The sequence below is a fragment of the Dermacentor variabilis genome, chromosome 9 (genome assembly GCF_050947875.1).
Source record: "Dermacentor variabilis isolate Ectoservices chromosome 9, ASM5094787v1, whole genome shotgun sequence".
Classification (NCBI taxonomy): Eukaryota; Metazoa; Arthropoda; class Arachnida; order Ixodida; family Ixodidae; genus Dermacentor; species Dermacentor variabilis.
Window position 1 is genome coordinate 147,132,027 of NC_134576.1, and position 24,065 is coordinate 147,156,091.

The window sequence follows — 24,065 nt, forward strand, 5'->3', positions numbered from 1 at the left end:
TCCGTGCTATGAGCATCCTTTGCTAGCTGCTAGTCATGAACAAATCTAAACACATGTTCCAGCCTCATCACAAATACTCACATGACTTCGAAGGTCTATGCTCTTGCTGTCAACATCATACCTATATGACAAAAGAAAGAATAAGTCAAGTTTCAAAAACGCACTTATGATATCTTACACTTTAAACATAAGCTGCTGACGCTCCTCAAAGTAATAGTCCACTATGAACTTTGTCACAAAGTCAGGGTCAAGACAGTCACGTATCATTTCTGTGCGCCCCACCTGAAAGCAGAATGAGCCAGAGTTAAAAAAAAAAAAAATGTCACTGCTACTAGTTGAAGGCTTACCTCCCACCACTGGTCAGTGTTGCAAGTGCGCATAAACAAAACACACATAGGGTCTGACTTGGAAAAAACATCCTTCAACTTGAGTTGCCTGCAAGACAAATTAATGCACAAGCACATGTGCACACACTGGCCAAACATGAACACATTCATGTCCAAAGACTCGCACACTTTCTGCTGAATCAACACTCACGTTCAAAAAAGTCATATTACAGCTATTAAAAAAAAAGTGACCTTATAAAACATATGTAGTATATTATGAATTATTAACACACTCATTTCTCAAAGAATCTGGCTCTGGTCATCTGTTCAAATGGCAGCAGAAGCCGCATATGACCGAACACACAGCATTTCCTATGAGTATGTGTGGCACTCATTGCCAATCCATCACAGGACCCTTGGCCAACTTAATCAAGTCAATTACATGGGAAAATGCTAGATGCACTGGTTTAATTCATTCAGCAAGCAAATACCATCCCCTCCGTCCTCAGCAACGCCCTTCAGCAGTATTACCACTGTACCCAAAGACCTGTGGATCCCATCTCCTGCCTTTGCCATGATGTCTCCAGGCGATCAGTGCTTGTATGTGGCTAAATGCTTCCCATCCGTCGTCCTCGCATTAATCTCTGCCGATTTCAACAGGCGTTGATGTCATGCATTAAGACAGCACAGATTTGTTTATTCAAACACTGTGAGAGTGCACAGAACCCGAATAGTATAGTGTGCAGCAGAGTTGGAATAATGCAGTGATTCTATCCTTTTTTGCACTTCATCATTTGCCCCAACCTGGATCCTACCTACATTATAACCTGTCACAAGCAATGGTGTGAAACAGAAGTATATGTTAATTTTCGAAATTTTATAACACTCTACATTATTCGAGGTGTATTCAATTCAATAATTTTTTGCTAAGCTAAATAACATGGGATAAAAACGACTGATAATGTGTATTATGCGAAAAAAAAAATGTGAAGCTGCCCCATGTGCGTGTGTTGTTAATCCATATCCACTGGAAATACAGAGACAACAACAGAAAGGCAATGTTTTCAGAAGTAGAACATAGAGTGGCACTTTTTCTGTTGCTTGATCAATAATGTTTTAAAATGAAAAGCCTTCTTTGGCTTTTTCACCTGTTTTCATGGTAGGTGCCACTATACTACCACGGGAGATGTTCTGGTTAACAGCTCTGTCCTATGCGCAATTACGCAATCAAACAACAAACGCTACCCCAATATCTTCACTGCAACAAATATAATGTCATCAAGCACACCATTCCTTTAATAAAGCGAATAGCTTTCTTGAGGCATCTGGCTATCCGCTTACAATGACAATCATCATCGATGGTTGCTGCACAATTTGTTTTTTTTTTTCCGCGTTGAATAACTGAGGCCATTTTACATCAATATAAATGAAACATTATTTAATGATCTTCGCTATGTTTGCTCCGAATTGGTGTGTTCTATCTTTCTTTAAGCAAATATTTAGAATTTTATTCAATGTTCAAAGCAAAAATTTTCTAAACATTCATATTTAACTTGAAAATTCCATTACTAAAAAATTTCTAGCGACGACTTGAGTGGAAATAATTACCAGATCGAAACCCATTTCAGCAATTGTTTGTAACATATAGATACATGTGAGAATAGCAAGAAAATAAGTTTTTGTCTTTCTTTTCCTGCCAGCCCTCCCTAGAGTACAAATTTTATGGTATAGTATAATGATTTACACACACACACAGCATTTTTTTCAGTATTCATGCCAGTGTGTGCAATTAACATATCTAATTGTTTGCTTTTTAGTCACTGTGCACACTTGTCAACCTAAACTTCGATACAGCAAACCTCAATTCAGCGGAATCTGCAATAGTACTAACTTCCTTTTATTTCCAAGCCTTAGTTCCTCTGAAAACTTTTTTTTCTGTGATTTGGCCAAGTAGTTTTGTTAAGCAGTTCGGATTTAACATAATGCACAAGCATTATGTGCATTGAAGTACTACTGATGCACTTCTCCTCTGTGCACATCATCCACTATGCTTTCTTTTTCTATTCCTCTCTTCCGTGGAGAGAATTAACTGGCCATCATATTTTATGGCACAAAATACTAAAATAGCAGTGCTTCCTGCTGCTTTTTAATATTTCATCACTTCTACATTGTGAAGAAATTATCGCTGTGGCAAAATGCAATTACAACTATGTGCCATAAGTTTAATTATTAATTAAGGGGTTTTACGTGCCAAAACCACTTTATGATTATGAGACACGCCGTAGTGGGGGACTCTGGAAATTTCGACCACCTGGGGTTCTTTAACGTGCACCTAAATCTAAGTACATGGGTGTTTTCGCATTTCGCCCCCATCAAAATGCGGCCGCCGTGGCCAGGATTCAATCCCGCGACCTCATGCTCAGTGTCATAAGTTTGTGTTGAACCTGATTTCTGACAGTAACATCCCCAGATAATGTATTTGATATGGCAAAAGGACAGCAGTAACACATGATCTGTTGTTTCATAAGAAGCCCCCCCCCCCCCCCAACAAACACTGACACCAAGAAAAACATAGGGAAAATTACTTGTGCTTAATGAATGAAATGAAGAAACGATAAATTAATGGAAATTAAAGTGGATGAAAAGACAACTTGCTGCAGGTGGGGACCGAACCCACAACCTTCGCACTTCGCGTGCGATGCTCTACCAATTGAGCTACCGCAGCACCGTTTCCCCAGCCACTTTCTTGGGTATTCATGTTTCCTATTAGAACCCTGGGAGGGCTAGCCAGGGCCACCACTCACACATTGGCAGCAGAAGTGAAACGTCCATTCTTCCGCAGACGTCACGAGAATGTGATCTTTTTGGGTGAAGGCGACTGGTCAATAAACCCACACATGCTACCTGAAGGCATCAATGTTGCCAGATTCAAGACCCTCGTTATGTAATAAACGAGAAGGAAGGGGATTAACCGAGGGGCCCTCGGTTAATCCCCTTCCTTCTCGTCTGTGATCTGTTGTTGTCACATGCATGTTGCTGCAGCTTGTCTTTGAATCTAGGATGCACCCAAGGCTGCTGTTTACTGCTGCATACAAATGAAGTCTCATCAGGCATCATGACATCCACTTTAACTCAGATTCCTTGATAGAGGAGTTTAGTATACCGAGCAAGCAATGTATGTGGTCTTTTGTCACGCTGTGCCAAAATACAACACTAAATTATATGTGAAAGGATGTTTCACTAATGTTTGCCAATGGCAGCTCAGAAAGATATTCATTCATCACCTAATCAAGATCATCATATATATGAGGCCTCGCTGTAAGGGTGACATCAGTGGTTTTGAAAATCTGTTCTTAAGCAGTATCATGGCACCAGCATCACATTACATTGCAAATTATTCAGCACATGACCATAAGCCATGTTCTGCTCAAACCAGTTCTCATTAGAGCGAAGAATCATTGTTCATCAATGCTTGGGAGAGAGATATCACCCAGGGGGGTCAGCAATTCCCCCTTCCTATGCAAGGCAGTTCAGGTGCCCAATACAGAAACGGAAATAGCCATCCACCTGACTGTAGCACAAAGCTACAAAACTACCTTTGTAGCCGTTTATTGTGACAATTTTCTTTTCTTTTTTTCTTTTTTGCCTTTCATCACTGGCAAGTACAAAACTGCATCCTTGCTATCATCAGAATTAGCCACTCAGCAGGACAGATACTAATTAATGTTTAAATTTGTAAGAAAATAATTCTTACAAGCTATGGGCACAGGTGCCTGCATTCAGTGAGACAGTAAAGGTGCCTGCAGCAAAATGTTCCCCTTCCCTCCACCCTTAGCAGGCAGGTCCCTTTTCTTTTTTTTTTTTTTTGAAGAACATAGCTACAAGTAGGCAAGAATAAGAGAGGTTTTGCAGAAGTGGGCAATTTCTGGTGAGTGTAGTTTTTATAAAACTGATATTCCACATAAAAAGAAAGATGTGCGTATGTGCTGAGGGGGGAAGTCAGTATGATGTTAGCGTATTATACTAAGCGCTTGCATTAGAAAGAAGAGTAGGCACGGGCACTTGCCAACAAGTAACCTTTAGTATCCACTTCGTACACAACCGGGACCAAATACTGAGCTTCTGCCACTGGTACAATACCACTGGTGAAAGGAACATTCTTGCTAGAAGTATGTTCACCTCCTCCTTTAGCTTTTAGACAATGCTTTTGCCAGTATTACACAACTTAGATTTCATGAGTGTATAGTGGTTGTACTCAGAATAAAAGCCATGCAGGGATTAATTTTAAAGTGGTGCTTTCTTTGCCTACTTTCTCGGGTTTTGCATGGCTGCCTGGCTGCTGTGTGCTGTTGGGTCGGTCACTATCTTAGCAGATACGTTTGTGGATATATATATGTGAATGTTATGAAACTATCAGCGAAGTGGCTTATACAACCAGGGCTGGGCAAAGATACTTTGCAATTGTATCATGATTCAATACAGGATACTCGAGCAACAAGTATTTGAGACACAGATACAACATAGCGCAGCAATTATTGTATCCGATACAGTGCTTTCCACTTGTATCGTAAGATACTTCGATACATTCGCAAATTTCTTATAGCTCTGGTATAATGTCGCAGCAAATGCGTATGTACAGAAATGTTTGCTTGAAAATTTCATAACTCCGACCAACCTAGTTTCATTTGAATGAAATGTCTGTTAGTATCTCAAAATGTTTGTCTTGCTCAAAATATAATATTTTCATTCCGAAACAACTTATTGGGGTTGCTTTAGCTGCTTGACATGAAAGCTCTTTATACCCTGTGCTGTCAGCAGTTTTTGCTCATCACTTTTACAATTTATGGGAGTCGCTGTTCTGTTTGCCAGCCAACTAGCAGGTTGCCATCTAATTACAAGACCATCAATAAGAAGCCTCTGCACGATGGCGTAAATACTGCTGTGGAGTTTTACCTTGTGGAGTTTTTCTGCCTGCCCTCACTGGAGGGCTCTGACGTAAAGATAAAAGAATGTCGCTGCCCTTAGTTATATTCAGGTGGCTTAGTGGCAGCAGTATCAGCTTGAGGGGCGGAGTTCAGCCAATGTTTGTAGCTTCACACGGTGACGCTGCGATAGACCCCCTGCCCCCCCCCCAACCTCTTGCATCTTAAGATACACAATACATTCTTTCATGTATCGGAAATACAGATACTGATACATGTCTTGCCAGACACGTCATGATACAGATACAATATTAAGACACCCAAAGAGTATCTAAGATAGTACCTAAAAGACATGTACCTTCTCGATACTGCCCAGCATTGTATACAACTTTTCTATGCTGATCAAGTATGCAGATAATGATTAAATTATTATATTAATTTCCTACATAAATAATTTCAGCTTAAAGGCATCGCTAAAGCACACCATTCTGTTAAGGGAATGGCAAATTATATTTAACAGATTCTATGATTTAACTACTCAGTATTTACCACACAGTTCTTGGTCCCTCCACTACAATGAGCATATCCCACTAAGCACAAATGAAAATATAATGTCTACATAAAACATGAAAATATGTCGCCTCACAGATATATCTAAACCACAGCAATCTGTTAATAGCTCATTATATTTCATGGATTCCTTGATTTACTTTAATTAATGATTTAGCTGCCAATATGGGGTGTGCCTGATTATTTGTTGCATAATATGAAAGTAAACAATTGCCCGCATCACTGTTAGGTTATTGTAAAGGATTTAATTATACTTTCCTAAAGCTTATCCTTTCCTTGCTGCATTAATCGTGTATATACCAATTAAGTCTTCCGTCTAACTCTCGACTAAGGAATTTGACCCGGTAGTCTGAAACTCTATCGCACCCGCAAGATCTCGGTGCTCCGTGCACATAGCACTTTGGTCTCGTGAGTGTACTTGGAGTGTCAAACACACATCTGGGGAGGCCGTACGCGCAGCATGGGATTTCATAACGACACCTAGGGCTATAGTGTTGGATATGGAAGGAGGCCCGAGTCTTTACGCAACTTTGCGAGATCGCGAGAACGACAGCGACGTCAGTATCTAAAGAGTACGCGCGGGGTCATGCGCTGGCGTTTTCTATTCGCACGGGCGCGGTAGCACTGCGTCACAAGTTGGTGCCTGGGCGTGATTATATTTCTTTAATAGTTTTTAGTTACTGGTTGTAACAACGTGTCATTTCGTATTATTGGCTGGCGCCTGAAGATATCCTGCGCCGCTCCTGCTTTATTATAATTTCATGTGCTCTGCTGAGACATCCGTTTGCCGGTTACGTGTGCCCTCCTGGAGCAGTACTTGGAAAAAAATCTTATCTATCGGCACGACGAGGAAGGCACCCCGCAACGAAAAAGGCGCCCCGCGAATACCGCGCCCGTTACGGAACGTCAACGAGGAATCTGCCCTAGTACACTGCAGTCGTGCCCAAGAGCACTTCAACCACCTGTGGCTCCGGCAAGCGTCTGAGAGGTTTCTGTACGCAAACGTACACAGCCGAGAGACCAAGCCCACATTTTCGATGTCCAAGGGCTCACTCTGCGGATATATAACCCGCAAACAGCATTACCACACCAGCGCCTCCGGCGTTGGCCGCACCCACCTACAGGACACGCTGATTTCGACTTTGACTACGGGCGCGCAGGCAACTGCTGGAGTGAATGGCTCCGCCATTTGAAGCGCCGCTTTTTGAGCCACCCTAGCTAGGCCGCTCTTCCAAGCTTGCACTCAGTGGATCGTCAGCACGTTTTCACTTCAGCACAAACGACGAGAACACAAGAGCCGTTCAGCATCAGACAGCCAAAAGCTAAACTAACGAGTGCAACAGGAACACACAAAGACTATGGAACAAACCGATCGATTGAAAAGACCATCGCACTCGTCATCATGCATGCGGCCCAATGCTACCAATGCGGCCTAAAGCGGCCCATAGAGTTACTGTGGTTAACAGCATAGAGTTTCATGCAATAATCAAAAGTTGGTTCTTTATTCTATGCAATAATTGTAGCCAACTCTAATGATTAACATATAGCCCAGCGGCCAAATTGACTGTGGCGCACCAAGCTCATGGAATTAACTTCCGGTTTCGGTTCTAGGCGCGCCTTTTGAACACTAGCTGGCACGCGCTACGCCGGCTGCAAGGGTCGCGTGTTTCTATTTGCTCCCTGGCTAGGGTGCCCTACCCAGCGCTCGATCAAGACGGATTATCGTTGTGTGCATGGAGGAAGGAAACTGAGGAGAGGCCCCATCCCCTCCGCGCGCTAGGAGAAAAGTGTGAAGGAAATGACGTAGTAGGTTCGCCTTTGTTTTGCTGTTTTTTTATTTCTTTGCTGTAGTGGCTCCGTCTTTCGGGTCACAATGGCGGCTTTGTTATTGTTCTGTGCATGTTCTGTGTACTCACACGTGTTGCTCCGTAGGTTTCGTACCGTGGCAAAGGCACCGTGCGGGCAGGTTTGCGTTGGTCTCCGTTTTTTGTTGCGCTTCGTTATCTGGACCGGGCTCTACCGGATGTTGCTGTGGCCAGGTGGGACAGGAGCAACTAAAGTTCGTGAAATGAACGCGCATGCAACGCTGTACGCAATGTACCGCACCATGGCAATGGCAACGGATGAAGGAATATCCGCGGGAAATTTTGCCCTCTTTGGCGGAATCATGCTAACGTGCTAACGATTGTTTAGTATTGCTGCGGAGCGCGCGGGTCCGAGCAGCACGGTTGCGCGCAGCGCGGCGTAGTTTCGCGAGAAATGTAAACAAGAGAGGAGAGCTGGCCCTATAGGCGGAGCAACGCCATGAGCAACGCCAACTTCCGGCTTCACTTTAGCTTCACAAAGAGTGACGTCAGGGCCTCTCCTGAGTTTCCTTCCTCCGTGCTATCGCGCATGCCGTTCGTTACTGGGAAGTACCGGGCTCGCCGCGTTAGAGAAAGAAAATTCGGACAATACAGATGACGATTATCGTTATGTGGCAAAAGGGTGTAATTTTGCTTAAGAGTGTAGCCGTGACGTGTTTTCTGCTGCCAGTTTTTGGCGAGTGTCCTGTCTTGTTGAATTTCTTTCTCTATGCTCTATGGAGGTTTGTAGACGTCGCCAAGCGATGTCACTTCAAAGACAGCTCGTTGCGCCGGTTGCGCTTGTGAATGTTTGTATACCTTAATTTTTACAGCCGATTTGTCCGTCCGTCCGTGTGTCGCCTGTACTCCGAAAACTCCTCCGGCGCAACCTAATGCGCGCGCGCTAAAAAAAAAAAAAACTTGCGGCGGTCGTTTTGAATGTTATCTTTCGTCTAGGTATAAAGTGCATTACCATTTCCGCATGATGTTGTCAGTCGCGGCGATCGCTCTGCATGTTATCATCTTATCGACCACGTTATGACGAATGACCTTCTTGACCATATAAAGAAACCTGGGATGGCAGCGCTCCTTCGCTCCCATTGGAGGGCCGAAAAACATGACAAACCGCAATAGTGCACCCACAAATCGTCGACTTTGTCGACCTAGCACGCCCCGACGGCAAGTGGATTGTATCCTTCCTGTTGGAACGATTTGGAATACAGTACTATACGGCTCCATAAACGTCAATGTGCCGACCACGCGTCACTAAAGTCCTTCGATAATTTGAAAGTACCGCAACTCTTTCAACTCTGCCGCCGCCGCGCGGCCTCCTCGCCCCTTGCGCGTCCCCACGCGGGAACCAGTTCTGCGCCTGTTTTTCTACACGACGATTGGTCTCCTTGCCGTTGCCCTTGGAAACGCGCGGATCGTGCGTTTTTCTTTTTTGTTTCTTTTCGTTGACGCCATTTTTCTCCTTAACTAGCGGCTGGCTCGGCGCAGCGAAGTTGCACGCTGTTTCCTGTGGTGTTGTGCTAGCGCTATGCCCTGCTTTAGCGTATATAAGTGCAGCAAGAAGCCTGAAGATGGTTATGCGGCTATTATGATAGTACAGAGAAAGCATAACGGCTTGAGCAAAAGCAGTGGCTGCACATCAGCCGAAGGAGCTTTGTTCCGACAAAGAATAGTGTTGCTTGTAAGATAAGGCGTCTTTCTTATTGCTTGTATCAAAGCATCCCCCAATGCTTCATTTTTTTAACTTACTCCGGCCGGCTCATCAATGTTTTTGCTGCGACAATTTGTACATTGCATAAAAAAAGGGGTGTCCTCAGTATGCTCAATATTCTGCTGGGACTTAGCATCTCCCACGTCAACTGTTATGCAATCGGAAATGCAACACTGTAGGTTCTTCTTTCCGCTGTGAACAATTATGCGCGAAGATATAGCCTCTCGATCGCACTTTTCGTGATTTTTAAGATGCGTTGCCTGTTTTACTGAAAATCGAAATGGCGGCTTATAGAGTTTTCTTTCCAGCTTACTTCGATGTGTGCATCAGTCACTTAGATACAATGAATGCAAGCCCTCAAAAAATTAATGGCGAGTATATTGGCGTCATTGCGGGTAATGAGGGCTGCTAGTCTGCATCGCGTTTTTAGCCCGCCGTGGTTGCTTAGTGACTATGGTGTGGCTCCTAAGCACGAGGTTGCGGGATCGAATTCCGGCCACCGTGGTCGCATTTCGATGGGGGCGAAACACCCGTGTACTTACACTTAGGTGCACGTTAAAGAACCCCGGATGGTCAAAATTTCCAGAGTCCTCCACTAATAATCATATGGTGGTTTTGGCACGTGAGGCCCCATAATTTAATAATTGCGTTTTTAATGCGTAAGCATTCTTTAGCGAGTGCTCGAGCCCCGTCACGCGAGAAGTGTAATGCGTTGTAGCTGTACAACAAATGCATAATTGGCAAACTTATTGCATTTAATCATTACAATAGTGTAAATGTAGATGATTGGTAGGTTTATAAGCGATAAGAAACAATTTAACCCCTCCCCCCAAATAAGAAGACAGTAGCCGTAGGGATACATAGGGCTCCTTAAAAAATACATGAAGCTTATAGTAGGGGGGAGGGGGCAACTTGAAACTTGGGTGTGGGCCAACTTATATTTCTGGGTTCGACAACTTGAGGATAAGCCAACTTGAAATGTGCGGGCAAGCCAACTTAAATTTGTGGGGTTGGTCACCTTGAAATTTCGGGGTCGGCCAACTTAAATTTGGAGATAAGCCAAGTTGAAATCTGTGGGTAGGCCAACTTTAAATTTGTATGTGGCCCAACTTAAAGGGCCCCTCACCAGTTCTGGTCATTTTGAGCTGACAAGCGCAGAGCATACATTGCGCGATAAAGATCGTGTCTGCAAAGTATTAGCTACGCGCCGCGGAAAGATAAGAAATTTTAAACCAAACGCTGTTTTTTCTTCTCGCGGCCGCCGCGCTCCAAGCCGGACGGTGACGTAGTCGTGCCCCTGCGCCTACGTAGTCGTGTCCGCAGTGTGATGTCACTCGTGGTGACACGTGACTGAGAATTATTCAAGACATCTGTTATCTGTGCGATCTGTTGCTTGAATTGACGAATTGAAGTTTAGAGAAATAAAAAAATGGAGGACGCTTAAGCTTCGCCTTAAAAAATGGGGGTGTCCGCGTTATCGCACCCCGTTCGCACCGCCCACTAGTTCGCTCGGCATGCTCTTGAGTCACACAAAGACATAGTTTTCATGTACAACCCTTCTAAGTCCACAGCACAACTTTTTTCTAATTATTTGTTCCAGGAGCACCAAGCAGACGCATGACTCCTCAGCACGGCACACATCGCAGGGGACGCTTTCCCACCAGACGCGCTACGGCGCAGCGATCACGTCAGAGGTGTCCCGCATCGGGCGCTGCACCTAGGAATCGTGCTGTGAGCGGAAAGAGGAGCCGCGTCGCCTAAACTTGAAGGTTCGAGTGACGCATGCTGGAAGTTGGAAGGGGAGAGAGCGAGAAAACTTATTAAACGCAAGGGTATTGGGGCATTCTCGCACCGGTCCCCGCACGGCCCCAATGCGCTCAAACGAGACGAAGGGGAGAAGAGGGCGAGTGGCGCGCCAGCTGTCGGGGCAGCGCCGTACGTTGCGAGGAGGGGTTCTTCTGTGCTTGCCCCAAGATGGCTCTGCGTGCGCGCCAAGCGCAGAAGAAATGTAGCGGAAACATACTTCGCTACTCGTTTAACTGCGACTTCTGTAATTTACAGGCTCATATTACCGATATACACCGCAATATAACTTTCTACGGCACGTTTGTAAGGCAACACCGCATTCACTAGAGGCTTTAGCGGCTTTAGCGGCCCAGCCGGGTCGCGGTATCAGGAGCACTGAAATGCCTGCCCAGGATTATGAAATGGTTGTCCCGCATCTGCCATCAGGTTCGAGTGTTTTGAACACAGTATTTTTGCATGGTGATGTCACCGCCAGGCCATATCGCGTCGAGCATTTTTCGCGACGCCCTAGCGCGTCTGTCATTGCTGCCGGATGTGGTTGCCCTTGGGGCATATCAGATGAACCACCTGTGGGCCGTTACTTTCAACAGCGAAGGAGCGAAGGCCAAGATTCTGCAGGCCGAAGCTTTCAATGTGAAAGACCACCGCTGCTTGGTTATTGACCCGACCAACCGAGGCGTCAGGCTGAAGCTGTTTTGGCTGCTCCACGGTGTGCAAGACGACGACGTGCGAGTGGCATTAGCAGCGTTCGGAAAAGTGACTGAAATAACCCGCGATAAATGGAAGGTTAAAGGCTGCGTTGACAAGGCTTCAACAACACGGTCGGTTACACTGAAACTGAAGGTGGGTGCTACCATCGAGGACTTGCCCCATCAGTTGCGTGTTGGTGAGGACGTTGCTCTCGTCCATGTTCCTGGTAGGGCTCCGCTCTGCCTTCGGTGCCGTGGGAAAGGACATATACGCCGTGAGTGTCGGGTGCCACGCTGCGGGCTATGCCGGCGTTTCGGCCACGATGAGAGCCAGTGCGTGCGTAGCTACCCCAATGTTACGGGCCAGGCACGAAGTGATGAAGTGGCCGAACACATCATTGATGAAGCAGACGCGGTCGAAGCAACCCACGGAAGTGGGGGAGATGATGCCATCAAGGAGTCAACATCCGAGGAAACCGCACCCGCACCTCTTGCAGATACCAGCCAAGCCGGTAAGGACCAAACCCAGCCGGCCGTCGCATCAAAGCCAGCGTTCCTTCCGGAAAAAGCGGATAGCGTGACTGCTGTAAGCCTGGTTACGACTGGGCAGCCGGACGACAACCAGGAAGACGCCGATATACCGAGATGCCCGCCGCGTCAAGTGTACCAGTGAAGCGGGCTCACGAGATTTCGGATAATCGGGAACCGATATCGGTCGGTGAACGAGGCGAGGAGCCTCCGCCGAAGGCACCTTCAACGCGCCGCGGACCGTTCAAGCCCAAACCGAAATTGCCACCGGAACGCAGTACTGCGTCTGCTCTCCCTCCGCCTTAGCGGAAGCTACTTTTGCCACAACGGTTGAAGCCCGGTCTTTGATCGGGTCAGTATTAAGCTCAAACGCCTTAATGGATATGGTTTCACCCTGTTTGATGTGTGAGTAGACTGATCGGCGTCTCCCTTTTCCTTAGATGGCTACCAACCTCACGTCCAGCCTACGTGTTGCTACGCTTAATGTAAGGGGCCTGTCGGCGCGTAGAAGGCAACTGCAACTGAACCGCCTTCTGCTAGAAAACGAAATAGATTTGCTCGCGGTTCAGGAAACTAAAATTGAAGACGAAGAACAAACAGACAGAATGGTCGCGGGCTATCGTAGCAGATACAGCGTTTGCGTATGTCATGCTGTTGGAAGAGCGGGTGGATGCGTTATTTTTTCAAGAAATGGTATTGGGGCTGTTGATACTGTGTTCTCGTGTGAAAGTGGGCGTCTTGTAATGTGTGATTTTGAATCGGATGGAGTGGCTTGGAGAGCTGTGTGTGTATACGCTCCGAATGCAATTGCTGAAAGGGAGAGTTTCTTCCGACTGGTGAAGCCTGTCCTGCTTACTGAAAGGCGGGTGATCTTGCTTGGTGATTTCAATTGCGTCTGTAGACCAGAGGATAGGACAACAAACCGTTCCTTTCGAGATCGGAGCGCCGAGTTACTTTCCGAAATTGTAGGTGAGCACGACCAAATGGCACGACCTTCAAGATGTAGGCTTGATATCGACGCACGAAGGCCGGGCAATGTACACTCACTTTCAGGGAGGCAGTCATGCTAGATTGGACCGTATATATGTACCTGTCGAATGTTCGCTGTTATGTTCTGACTACCAGACGATCTATGTCTCTTTTAGTGATCACTGCTTAGTCATGGTTACAATCGGTACGAAGAGAATAGCTGCGAAATTTAATTGGGACTTGTGGAAGTTTAATGATAAATTACTGGAAGATGAAGAGTACGTGACTAAAGTCAATGATTATATAGTGAACATGCTGCGAAGTAATACCGGAAGTTTTATGCAAGTATGGGAGCAGTTCAAATGTGACATTAAAATGGCCGCTATTGATAGATCATGTGCGCTTCGGCGAAAAAAAAAAAAAAACGAGTTAAAGGGGTGGAGACATCAAAATTTTCGTTCATGCGTTTGTTGATTCAAACGTTGCGTCATGCTTCAGGGAGCACGATACACACAGCGGGATTCATATATATCCGATAAATAATTTAATAATAGCATTATTATACCGAGCGATTTCGGTTTCAGTTTCTGGGCTCCGGGAGATGCTATGACGTCACAGAGGAGGACACGCAACATGGCTTGGTCACGTGAGCCACAAAAAATAGTGACGTAAAACTATGCTGCGTCGTCTGCTCGCGCATACGCGTGCTCTGCCAGCAGAGGTAAACAACTGGCGATTCGAAGTGCATGTCGCGATTATTATAACTATCGCGAAGAGCGACAACAAAGTTAAGAAAATATTGCGGCTTGTGAGAGTCGGTGATTCATTCCGAAGCGCCGTAAGCTTTAGCTTTGAAGTGAACCGGAAAAGGCCTAGCGACGATATCGGCGGCGCCGAACGATCAGAGGCGGTGAAGCTGCCGTCGATGCCAGAGTGACTACTCCTCGGTCGCTGATTGGCCGCCTCTCCGTACGGCTGCCGCACAAATGGGTCCCGGGCCCGTCCTCTCTACGGCAAGGAAATCTCGCCGTTTGCGAGCAAAACCGCCGTCGCACGGGGGCCGGCGAACGGCGTTCGGCGAGTTTCCGTGCCGGTAACATGGACGGGCCGGTAATGTGGAAAGGCCAAGCGAAGGAGAGTCCGCTCCGAGCTGCCGAACTATGCGACTATGCGAGGAGAGAAGCAGACAACACGAACGCCGCATATCCTGGTCCCTTTCGGAGTCGGCCGGCTAGTGTTACACTCAAACGTGTAAAGGCCCGTCCGCAGGGCAACTCGCCGCACGCAGTTTGCCGTTCGCGGGCCGGCGTGCGGCGTTCGTGTTGTCCACTTCTCTCCTCTTGTGTCCGTGTCTGCACGCCTTACCCCTTCTTTGCATTAAGAAAGGATTTCTATATGCCTGTAGCTCGGTCATAGTGGAGGCTATGCTCGGCTACTCGGCTCAGCAGGCTCCGTAATCGGCATTTCATCGCTACTCATCATACGTCACGTTTTTGTGCTGGTGTGCCATGACGTCAATATTTTCGTTCCTCCTCTGTGACGTAGTAACTGCCGCGCTAGCGATGGGTCTCGACTACGAGAAGGAGTTTTTAATGACTCTTTGGAGCTGAATTAAAATTATTTTGGAATGTTTGCAGCGTCCAATACCTCGTTCTGGGTGTCCTTGCATACGGAAGCAGCCTACAACATGCTTTTTATAGCCTCAAAATTTGGTGTCCCAACCCCTTTAAAGAGCTGCAGAGTGCCCTAGATTTTATGCTAAGTACGGAGTGCTGCGAGCCGGGATTGTTCACAAAAGAAATTAAAGAGACTAAAACTAAGCTCGAGGCAATAGACGAAGAAATGTACCGGGGCGCAGTGATAAGGGCGCGTAACGAAAAACTGTGGTCCGGATAGACGCCTATACCAAACGCGCGCTCAGTGATGAAAAAAGGCACGCTCTGTCGAAAGAGATAACGGAAATATGCTATCAAAACGAAATCACAAATCGAAGAGAAATAATCAAGCAGGCATTCGTCGAACATTACACAGATATTTTCAGCCTTAATACTCCGAACACTGACTATTACGAACAGAATTCCTACCGCTGATGCCGAGGTTAGAAGATGATCTTGCGCACGCTCTAGAAGCCAGTATTACGGCTGAGGAAATTGAATCAGCGATTCTGGAGCTTAGTTCAAACAAGTCGCCTGGGCCAGACGGTCTCGGTGCATCTCTATGTAAAGCCTTTAGAACAGAAATGGCAGTCGCACTTGAAAGGCTGATTAGCGAAGTCTATGAAATGAAAGCAAGTCCTCCATTTTTCCGAGCGTCCCAAGTAGTACTAATTCTTAAAACGAATGATTCGATTAAGTTACAGTCTGTTGAATCATACCGTCCCATCAGTCTAACAAACGTGGACTATAAGATATTCATGAAGATTTTAGCTCGACGCCTTCAAAGTGTTATTAAGTCACTTGTAGGGCCACATCAGACATGCGGCATAAAAGGCAAGTCAATCTTTACCAATGTTCACACCAAGCACGTACCCAAGGGTGGGCCCGGGGAGGGGCCCGAGCCCCCCCCCCCCCTCGAAATTCAGACGCATACACCCCCCCCCCCCCCACTCCCCGCTCACGCCACCATTTCTCACACACATTCCTAAGGCGCCGCCAAATCAATGTTGCGACTTGACAGTTATTCGGCGGTCAACATTTTGCTGCCTTTTTCACTCCTTTTGGTTGGCGGTAGTTATCGGCGCCTCCTGGGATGTGATGGCCAGTTTCCTCATCAGTTCTGTGCCTGCGCGATTAACTCGAGATGCATTCAGTTGTTACCGTCTATTCAACGGTCACGCCCATCGTTGTTGCTTCGTAAGTTCAACCTTCTTCGTGTAGACTGATCCAGGGACCAGGAAAGGGATTCAGTTCGTGGTCAGCTGGTCTGTATGCACGTAGAACGAGTTTCGGCCAGAGAAAACGCCAATTGCGTTTAACTTTTCTTTTTGTTTCAATATTTCCTCGAGTGACGGCTCGCCGCGACGCTGACAGATTCTCGAAACCATATACCCGTGATATGGGTTAGATAAGGTGGGAAATAAAATAATGCGGGATAGCATTCATCATCAAGCCCTGTAATAATCTTGAAACTTATGGGCAAATTAATATGACTGTCACCTGTTAACTCGTCTGGTTTTTCCCTAATTCTACAGCTCTTTAAGTGCAATATTGCCAACTGGAAACAAGAGTCGCAAGGACTTGAGAAATTAAGTGATGTACTAAGGGAGATAGCCAAGGCAACAGCCAAACAGGAAGGAAAAGCGAAAATTAACAAATGCAAACGTTGTTTATGAAAATATTCATGGATCAGCATCTTTTTATTTAAAAAGGGAGTAGAGAAAACGCCGCCGTAAGTGGAGGACAATTCCGTGTGTTCTGAATGACGCTTCTACAGTTATCATTCGAGCCGCTTACCGTTGCCACTTCTCTGCTGTGCTTGTGCAGGTGTTTTTCCAACCTTCGGCGGTGGGCGCAGTACGTGCAGAGTCGCAGCTTCCTGTGCCATACGCGGTTGTACGCGACTGGCGGCCACGCATCGTTACGTAACTTCCCAAATAGCCATAAGAGTCGGTTGTGGCTCTTAACTTATCAGAGCAGTAAACGAGGGATTGAAAAGAACTGTGACTGTTCTGCAAATATATATTTCTGTATATTTCTTCCAGAGATAATTCAAAAAACGCTGCTATGGTGGGGTACAATTTAGGAGGAAGCTTTAGCTCGGGCCCAACTCTGAGGCGGCCTATTCAAATACACGTCAAACGCAAAAACGTTTTTCTGAGATAACCCCTGGCCCGATTTTAATGAAATTTGTTGCATTTGAGAGACATTGTTGCATTTGAGAGACAGTTAAATTCAAATGACCGCTTGAAAAGGAATTTCGAATTAGTGCCTGAATTTTGTTAAAAAGATTTTCAAATATTCGACAGTTCGAAATATTCAAAGTCCGCGCGGTCCGTGTGCCTTTGTTTCAAACTACTGGTTTTAAAGTTCTATTCTACTAAAGCAATCTTTATTTTACAGTTTCTCTTCTTTGCTTGTTCTTGGCAGTGTTGTTCCTGCGCTTCTTTCCTGCGCAAGTCCATTTGGCGTGGTTCTTTGTTTGCCAAGTAAAGGAGAGGCGTATCGCACAGGCGTACCTGTAAAATACACCTTATTTCATTTCTTTTTTGTGGGTTTACGCGTTTTTATGGCGAATGGTGGGCGTTATTCACAATTGTACTAGTAAAGGTACCCCCCCCCCTCTTTTTTTTTTCTTTATTACCGTTTTCATGGTACATACAAAATATACACACTTTACAAATGGTAAAAATGCCACCAGTCTTTGGTGTACACGTGGTTTTAAAACCGTCCAAGTTTAGCAAGCTCGTTCAATAATCTAATCCATTCTGGTTTTTCATTTTGAGCATCGTAGACTTCTTTTAAGTAACAGACACTTTCAATAAAATATTCACGAGTACTTCGAGCATGTACATCCGCATGTCTAACGGCCATGCGCGTGCGCCACAGACTGTGCAACCCTAATAACATAAACATGTCGTAAGGCACTCCTCTTTTCATTTGCATAGAAAAGTTACCTTGGATTGGCGCCTCCCCCCCGAAAGAAAATCCTGGGTACGTGCCTGGTTCACACAGCTAGAACTGTCCTTGAATGCTGTGACGGAATGTATGGGTGCGTGGCCATGTTGCAATTAGATCGGCACAAGGCGTTCGATAAAGTCGTACACGAAGTTCTGTTCTCGATCCTAGACCATATCAATGTTGGATCTGTTATTACAGAAAGTGTTAAAATGATGTACAATGGTTGTATAGCGAAGCTGATAATTAATAGGCAGTCAAGTGATGGTATTCCTGTGCAGTCGTCTGTGAGACAAGGCTGCCCTTTATCCCCCCTGCTTTTCGCTCTCTACCTCGAGCCATTTTGTTTGCGGCTGCTGAAGAGCCCAAACATCCGGGGTTACACTTTTCATAAAACTGAAGTTCGAGTTTTAGCATATGCTGATGATGTAGCAGTGTTTTGTACGGACCATGACAGTGTTAAAGCAGTTGTACAAGAGGCTGTAAAATTTTGTACTGCAAGTGGAAGTGCTATTAACTGGAACAAGTGTCTTGGTTTTTGGCATGGGAATTGGCAATACAAGCCTGAGACTTTTTGTAACATGCAATGGGCGGCAACTCCAGGCACCTATACCTAGGTGTCCCCCTCGAACATTATCGAGATAGCAAAGAATATTGGGACAATGAAGTGCGAATGAAAACCCAGACCGGCAAATGGGGAGGACATAAATTTTCAATGTTTGCAAGAGCCACCGTGTGTAATTTATTTTTAGTCGCTAAAATATTTTATGTGATGCAAGCGTTATGTCTGACGAGGATGTCTGTGCAAAAGCTGCATAGAATATTTGCGATGTTTATTTGGGCCTCATCATGGGAACGTACAAGTAGTAATCTGTTCCACGGAATGTTGAATGGGGGGCTGGGGTCGTCACATTTGTTCCTCAAACAGATTGTAAGCAGGTTTCTTTTTTTTTGCGTGACCAAAAGGATGCTTTTCTGAGAACAATGATTCAAGCTAGACTGCGCGATTCATTGCCTGATTATGTAGTGTCGTCCATGTATACGGGGCCAATGCCTTTAAGTGCTTTTTTGCGGGAAGTGGTCGCGTCTTTCCGAATACTAAAAGCAAGATTTTCTAGTGAATATCTGGCCGCTGTTACTAGTAAGAAGTTGTACAAAGATCTTGTTGATGTATTCTTGCCTGTACCGTTGTATCGTACAGTATTTGTTTTAGGTTCAGAACGAGATGTTCTTAAGAGAGTTAAACGAATGCCGGTAAGAGCTTCTGTTAAATCTTTCTTTTTTCAACTACATACAGGCACTCTCCCAGTGAAACCGTGGCTGCAAAGCAAAGGCATTTTTGTACCTTGGTCTGTGAATTTCTTTATATGCAAAAAACCGGATACGATTGAGCAAAACCTCTGGGACTGTCATGACGCAGTGTTTTTGTGGGATATTCTAAAACGTAGCCTTAAAAAGGATTTGCCGTTAAGTGCTTTCGGGATACGCTTCCTGCCATGCGCGGAACCAGAGGGTGCCTGTCGATCTGTTAATGCTTCTGTGCATGCACAGTGTGTGGCGAACGAGTATGGATATGAGCGCATTGTTCAGACCCCAGCACATGAATACTTCATTGAAAGTGTGTTATATATACGCGAATTTTTCTGTGCACAGAGTGATCCTCCTGATTGGCTAAGTGCTTTGGACAAAGTGACTAGCCTACATCGTTCTTATCACACCTCACTGATCCGGCATTGACTAGTTGTTTTTTATGGCCATGTAATACATTGTATTTTCTTTTGCCAAACCGGTATTAAAAGAAAAAAAAACTCGTGACTGAGTGGTAGCGTATCTGTCTCACACTCCGGAGACCCTGGTTCGATTCCCACCCAGCCCATCTTGCAAGTTGTTTTGATTTGAAAAATCCCTTCCGGGATTTTTCGCTCATGGCCAACGCCGACGACACGGGCTCCTTAACGCGGTTGCGTGAATCATAGAGTTTCCTACAAAAATTACTAAAGGGAACTCTGGCGCTAGTGTCTACGGGAGCTGCAATCGGAGCGGTTGTCCTATAGCATGGGAATTATGGGAAGTACACGGATTTGCCTAAACGTCGTCCTTTTGGCTTGAAACGGCTTTGTGACTTTGCAAACTCGTCATTTTAACGCGATAGCGTTAAGGACATAGAGTTTCATATTAGTATACCTAGAGGCAAATCTGGCGCTGCGATCGTTCAACCATCATGGGAATGATGGGAAGTATACAGGCTTCGGATTGGCATTCTATTGACTAGCGAACTAGTCTACAAGTATTTTTTTGGCAGTTTTGGTTTCGCTCCAAGCGCAATTGCTATAACCTGCAGTGGGACAGTGCAACGCAAAGCTCTCTGCCTTTGTACTGTTGCCCGAAGTGGCGACAGCGCACTGGGCCAGCAACTGGGACGATGTTTGTGTCGTGGTGTGGCGTCGAAGCCCTGACGAGAAAGCGGCGGCATCGTAAACGTTGAAAGAACATGTTTTGAGCATTTGGACCTTGGTTTGTTAAGTGGGTTAGGTTGGCACTATAGCCTTACGTGCTTTATGAAACTTCAGAATAGGAAAAAGGAGGCACTATTGATACAAGACATATACAGTTGTACTTCTAGTGGCTTGACAATCAAATTTTATTGAATGCTTCATTATGCATTGCTCGTTTACGTGCTCATTGAAATGCGTGTTTTAGGTCTTTGAGAACACAAACTTACTTGTGGTAGGAAAGGTTGCTGCTTCCTGGCTGTAGTCTAGTGTCGCAAAATGGGTACGTGCAAAGCCACGCCGTAACGCTTCGGAAGTGGTACGTCAATATAACATATGATGAAGCCTACTCGTAGGAGGCCACTACAGCGTCCTAGCTAGCACTGCAGCAGATGTACTTAAAAGTACTTGAAGACGTTCAGCAATCATGACAGCCGACGCAGCCCTTCGAAAGAGCGAGAGAGTTCGCAAGTGCCTGTCTTCTGCGAGAAAAGTCTCGCGTTTGCAGCGAGCAGGCGTCGTAGCAGATGACACTTGTAGCATTCCGCTCAAGGGCGCAACACTTTATCACAATACAACATTTTTATTTCCATAAATACTTGTTGAGTATATTTTTATATAAGTACATGTACGGTTGTTATTGCTGTTGCAAAAATAAATAAATAATTATTCTCTGGGGTTAAATCAGGAACAGAAGCGCACAAGAATGCATACCCTGGTGTGTCCTGGTGTCAAACCGGTCAAACCATAGTAAACCATGCTTCCATCTAAAAGCCATACAAAGTTTATGTAGCGTATTGTACATTATGTAACATACTGCAGAAATAAAATTAGATTATACGCGATAATATTTGAGTAAAGCTTCGTAACACCCACCTTCAGTTTCAGTGTAACCGACCGTGTTGTTGAAGCCTTGTCAACGCAGCCTTTAACCTTCCATTTATCGCGGGTTATTTCAGTCACTTTTCCGAACGCTGCTAATGCCACTCGCACGTCGTCGTCTTGCACACCGTGGAGCAGCCAAAACAGCTTCAGCCTGACGCCTCGGTTGGTCGGATCAATAACCACGCAGCGGTGGTCTTTCACATTGAAAGCTTCGGCCTGCAGAATCTTTGCCTTCGCTCCTTCGCTGTTGAAAGTAACGGCCCACAGGTGGTTCATCTGATATGCCCCAAGGGCAACCACATCCGGCAGCAATGACAGACGCGCTAGGGCGTCGCGAAAATGCTCGACGCGATATGGCCTGGCGGTGACATCACCATGCAGAAATGCTGTGTTCAAAACACTCGAACCTGATGGCAGATGAGGAACAACCATTTCATAATCCTGGGCAGGCATTTCAGTGCTCCTGATACCGCGACCCGGCTGGGCCGCTAAAGCCGCTCCTTGGGAGCCCATGAAGCACACGTCCGTCACGCTCGGTGGCCGGAAGTCGTCTACTGAGCCACGAGTTCGATGCTTCAGAGCGGTTCAAAAGCGCCTCTAGTGAACGCGGTGTTGCCTTAGAAACGAGCTGTTTCTAAGGCTCAGGCGTGCGTCGCTTGCTCAGGCGCACATTTCGTTGTCGCGCCGAACGCTGCGCTGCTCGACGCTCACCGCGTCCGATGCGGGGCGCGTAGTCGCTGCGCCATAGCCCATTGTCTTACACCCCTTGGCGGGTCGACGGGAACGCTGTCGCGTTCCACTCTTGAAGGCGAAGATTAAGCGTCCTCCAATTTTTTCAACAGTTTATTGCGTAATAAATAATTAAATAAACATCATTAAAATTGCCGCACGGCAGGATTCGAACACAGGGACTCTAGCACAGAAGCCTGATATTGAAACCATTAAGCCACGGACGCATGTATCCACAAACGAATGAAACGCCCTTATGAATTTATCGCAGGCATGCCAGTGCCTTATGAGACGCTTGGCGCGTTTCGATTTGGCTACCTGGAGAAGCTCAATCTTTGCAATTAATAGCAATTGTACGCGTTCCCGGCGTCTTCTGCACTTCGAAGAATATAGATTGCGCTGAAATATACGACAATAAGATTTATATAGCGTAGTATACAAAGCCACAAGAATGTTTGAGCCAACAAGCACGGAGATCAGACAAATCCATGTACTTCCCATCATTCCCATGGTAGGACAACAACTGCAGCGCCAGAGTTCCCTCTAGTAATTTTTGTAAGAAACTCTATGGCGTGAATACCGCGGTTGCGGTATTCTGTTATAGTTCGCACCGAAACAAGAGAGTTGTACTTCCGCTTCGTCTGCTTCCCATGGTAGTGCGGTCACGTGCGCAGCTAGGTACCGAAACTATGACATTTTCTACCGTGTTCCAGCGCGTGATCATGCTCTGCGATCCGCTTGTTCTGCCTCAGTATTCGTGTAGCACTGAATTATACCGCTAGCCATGTTTGCTTGTGCAGAGCATAGAGTTTCCTACAAAAATTACTAGAGGGAACGACGAGTTAAACTCGTCATGAAAATGACGAGTTTATAAAGTCACAAAGCCGTTTGAAGCCAAAGGAACGAAGTTTAGGCAAATCCAGGTACTTCCCATAATTCCCATGCTGGGACAACCGCTCTCCCATTGCAGCCCCCGTAGACACTAGCGCCAGAGTTCCCTCTAGTAATTTTTGTAGGAAACTCTGTGGTGCGGAGCGCGCAAAAGACAACAGCTCGAGCTCGACGCCGTGGACGGAAGTGCGTAGCGACGAAAAAAAAACTAGCAAAAAAAAATGAAGGCGGGGCCTGTGACGTAGGCATCACGCGATCCTCGAAGTCCAGTATGGGAGAACGCAGGTAAGGAATTTCGCTTGCGTAGGCTAGCCGAGGCGAGTGGAGAGAGCGTCTTGCTTGGCAGTGGCAGTGGAGCCCGCCTGTTGAAAGCACAAGTTCGCAGCACTGAAATATTTCTATCTCGGCTATTAATGAGCCGATTTGAAAAAAATGTTGTGGCAGAACGCTCCCCAGAGGACATGTAACAACTACCAGCGCATAACCAAAATTTGCTATGGGGCCTGGTGAGGGGCCCTTTAAGAGGAAGCTTTAGCTCGGATGCTCCTATACCTAAATACATGTAAAAGGAGAATTCGTTTTTCTCGGCAACCACTGCACCAAACTTGACGAGGTTTGTTGCAGCTAAAAGAAAAACCTAAAATCTAGTGACTGTTGGTTTCGAATTCTCGCTTTATATTGCCAATTTTCATTAAAAATTATCAAAATCGAAAATCTTTAGAAAACGAGACTATCAAGTTTACAACTCGGTTTTTCGGCAACGAAAACTGATATCGCAATTCTGTGAATTGCGTCTAGTAGTACATTTAAAGCGGACAAAATTGATGTTACACATGAATCTAAAAAGAATTGTGTGATGTGTAAATACAGGCTTCGCAATACCCTTGTACACAACGTAACAAATTCATGAAATGTATTTGCCCGCCTTAAGTGATGCCGTTTACCGAACCGCGATACCCGTTCTTCACCGAGAGCTATCAATTTGTAAACTTCGTGCTTCTATTTTTTTCGAACTTTTTAAAATTCTTCAAATAAAATTAAGGCCCTAAATAGAAATTCCGCTTCAAACAGTCGCCAT

The 24,065-nt window shown here is 45.8% G+C and overlaps 2 protein-coding genes, 1 long non-coding RNA gene and 1 pseudogene across 4 annotated transcripts in view; 3 read left to right on the plus strand and 1 right to left on the minus strand.

Annotated features, from left to right (window-relative positions):
* LOC142557789 (copine-8-like) overlaps positions 1 to 7,251 on the minus strand; it is a 69,041-nt gene extending 61,790 nt beyond the window's left edge. The window contains exons 1-4 of one of the 2 annotated variants that reach the window (XM_075669907.1): positions 6,937 to 7,251; positions 348 to 435; positions 179 to 282; positions 82 to 121 (exon numbers count right to left, since the gene is read on the minus strand). In XM_075669907.1, coding sequence (XP_075526022.1) covers positions 82 to 121; positions 179 to 282; positions 348 to 435; positions 6,937 to 7,007 — 303 coding nt within the window. In that variant the 5' untranslated portion in view covers positions 7,008 to 7,251. Of the gene's footprint in view, positions 1 to 81; positions 122 to 178; positions 283 to 347; positions 436 to 6,780 lie in introns of both variants that reach the window. The other variant, XM_075669908.1, reaches the window with a different exon arrangement.
* A 463-nt stretch (positions 7,252 to 7,714) lies between these two features.
* LOC142557792 (uncharacterized) lies at positions 7,715 to 16,971 on the plus strand. Its single transcript, XR_012822844.1, has 3 exons — positions 7,715 to 7,857; positions 10,986 to 11,154; positions 16,860 to 16,971. It is a non-coding gene; the product is annotated as an uncharacterized LOC142557792 (long non-coding RNA).
* On the plus strand, positions 11,360 to 12,553 carry LOC142557914 (uncharacterized; annotated as a pseudogene).
* A 6,272-nt stretch (positions 16,972 to 23,243) lies between the features above and the next one.
* The window catches only part of LOC142557791 (ribonuclease H1-like), a 36,181-nt gene continuing 35,359 nt past the window's right edge, over positions 23,244 to 24,065 (plus strand). The window contains exon 1 of the mRNA XM_075669912.1: positions 23,244 to 23,272. Coding sequence (XP_075526027.1) covers positions 23,259 to 23,272 — 14 coding nt within the window. The 5' untranslated portion in view covers positions 23,244 to 23,258. The remainder of the gene's footprint in view (positions 23,273 to 24,065) is intronic.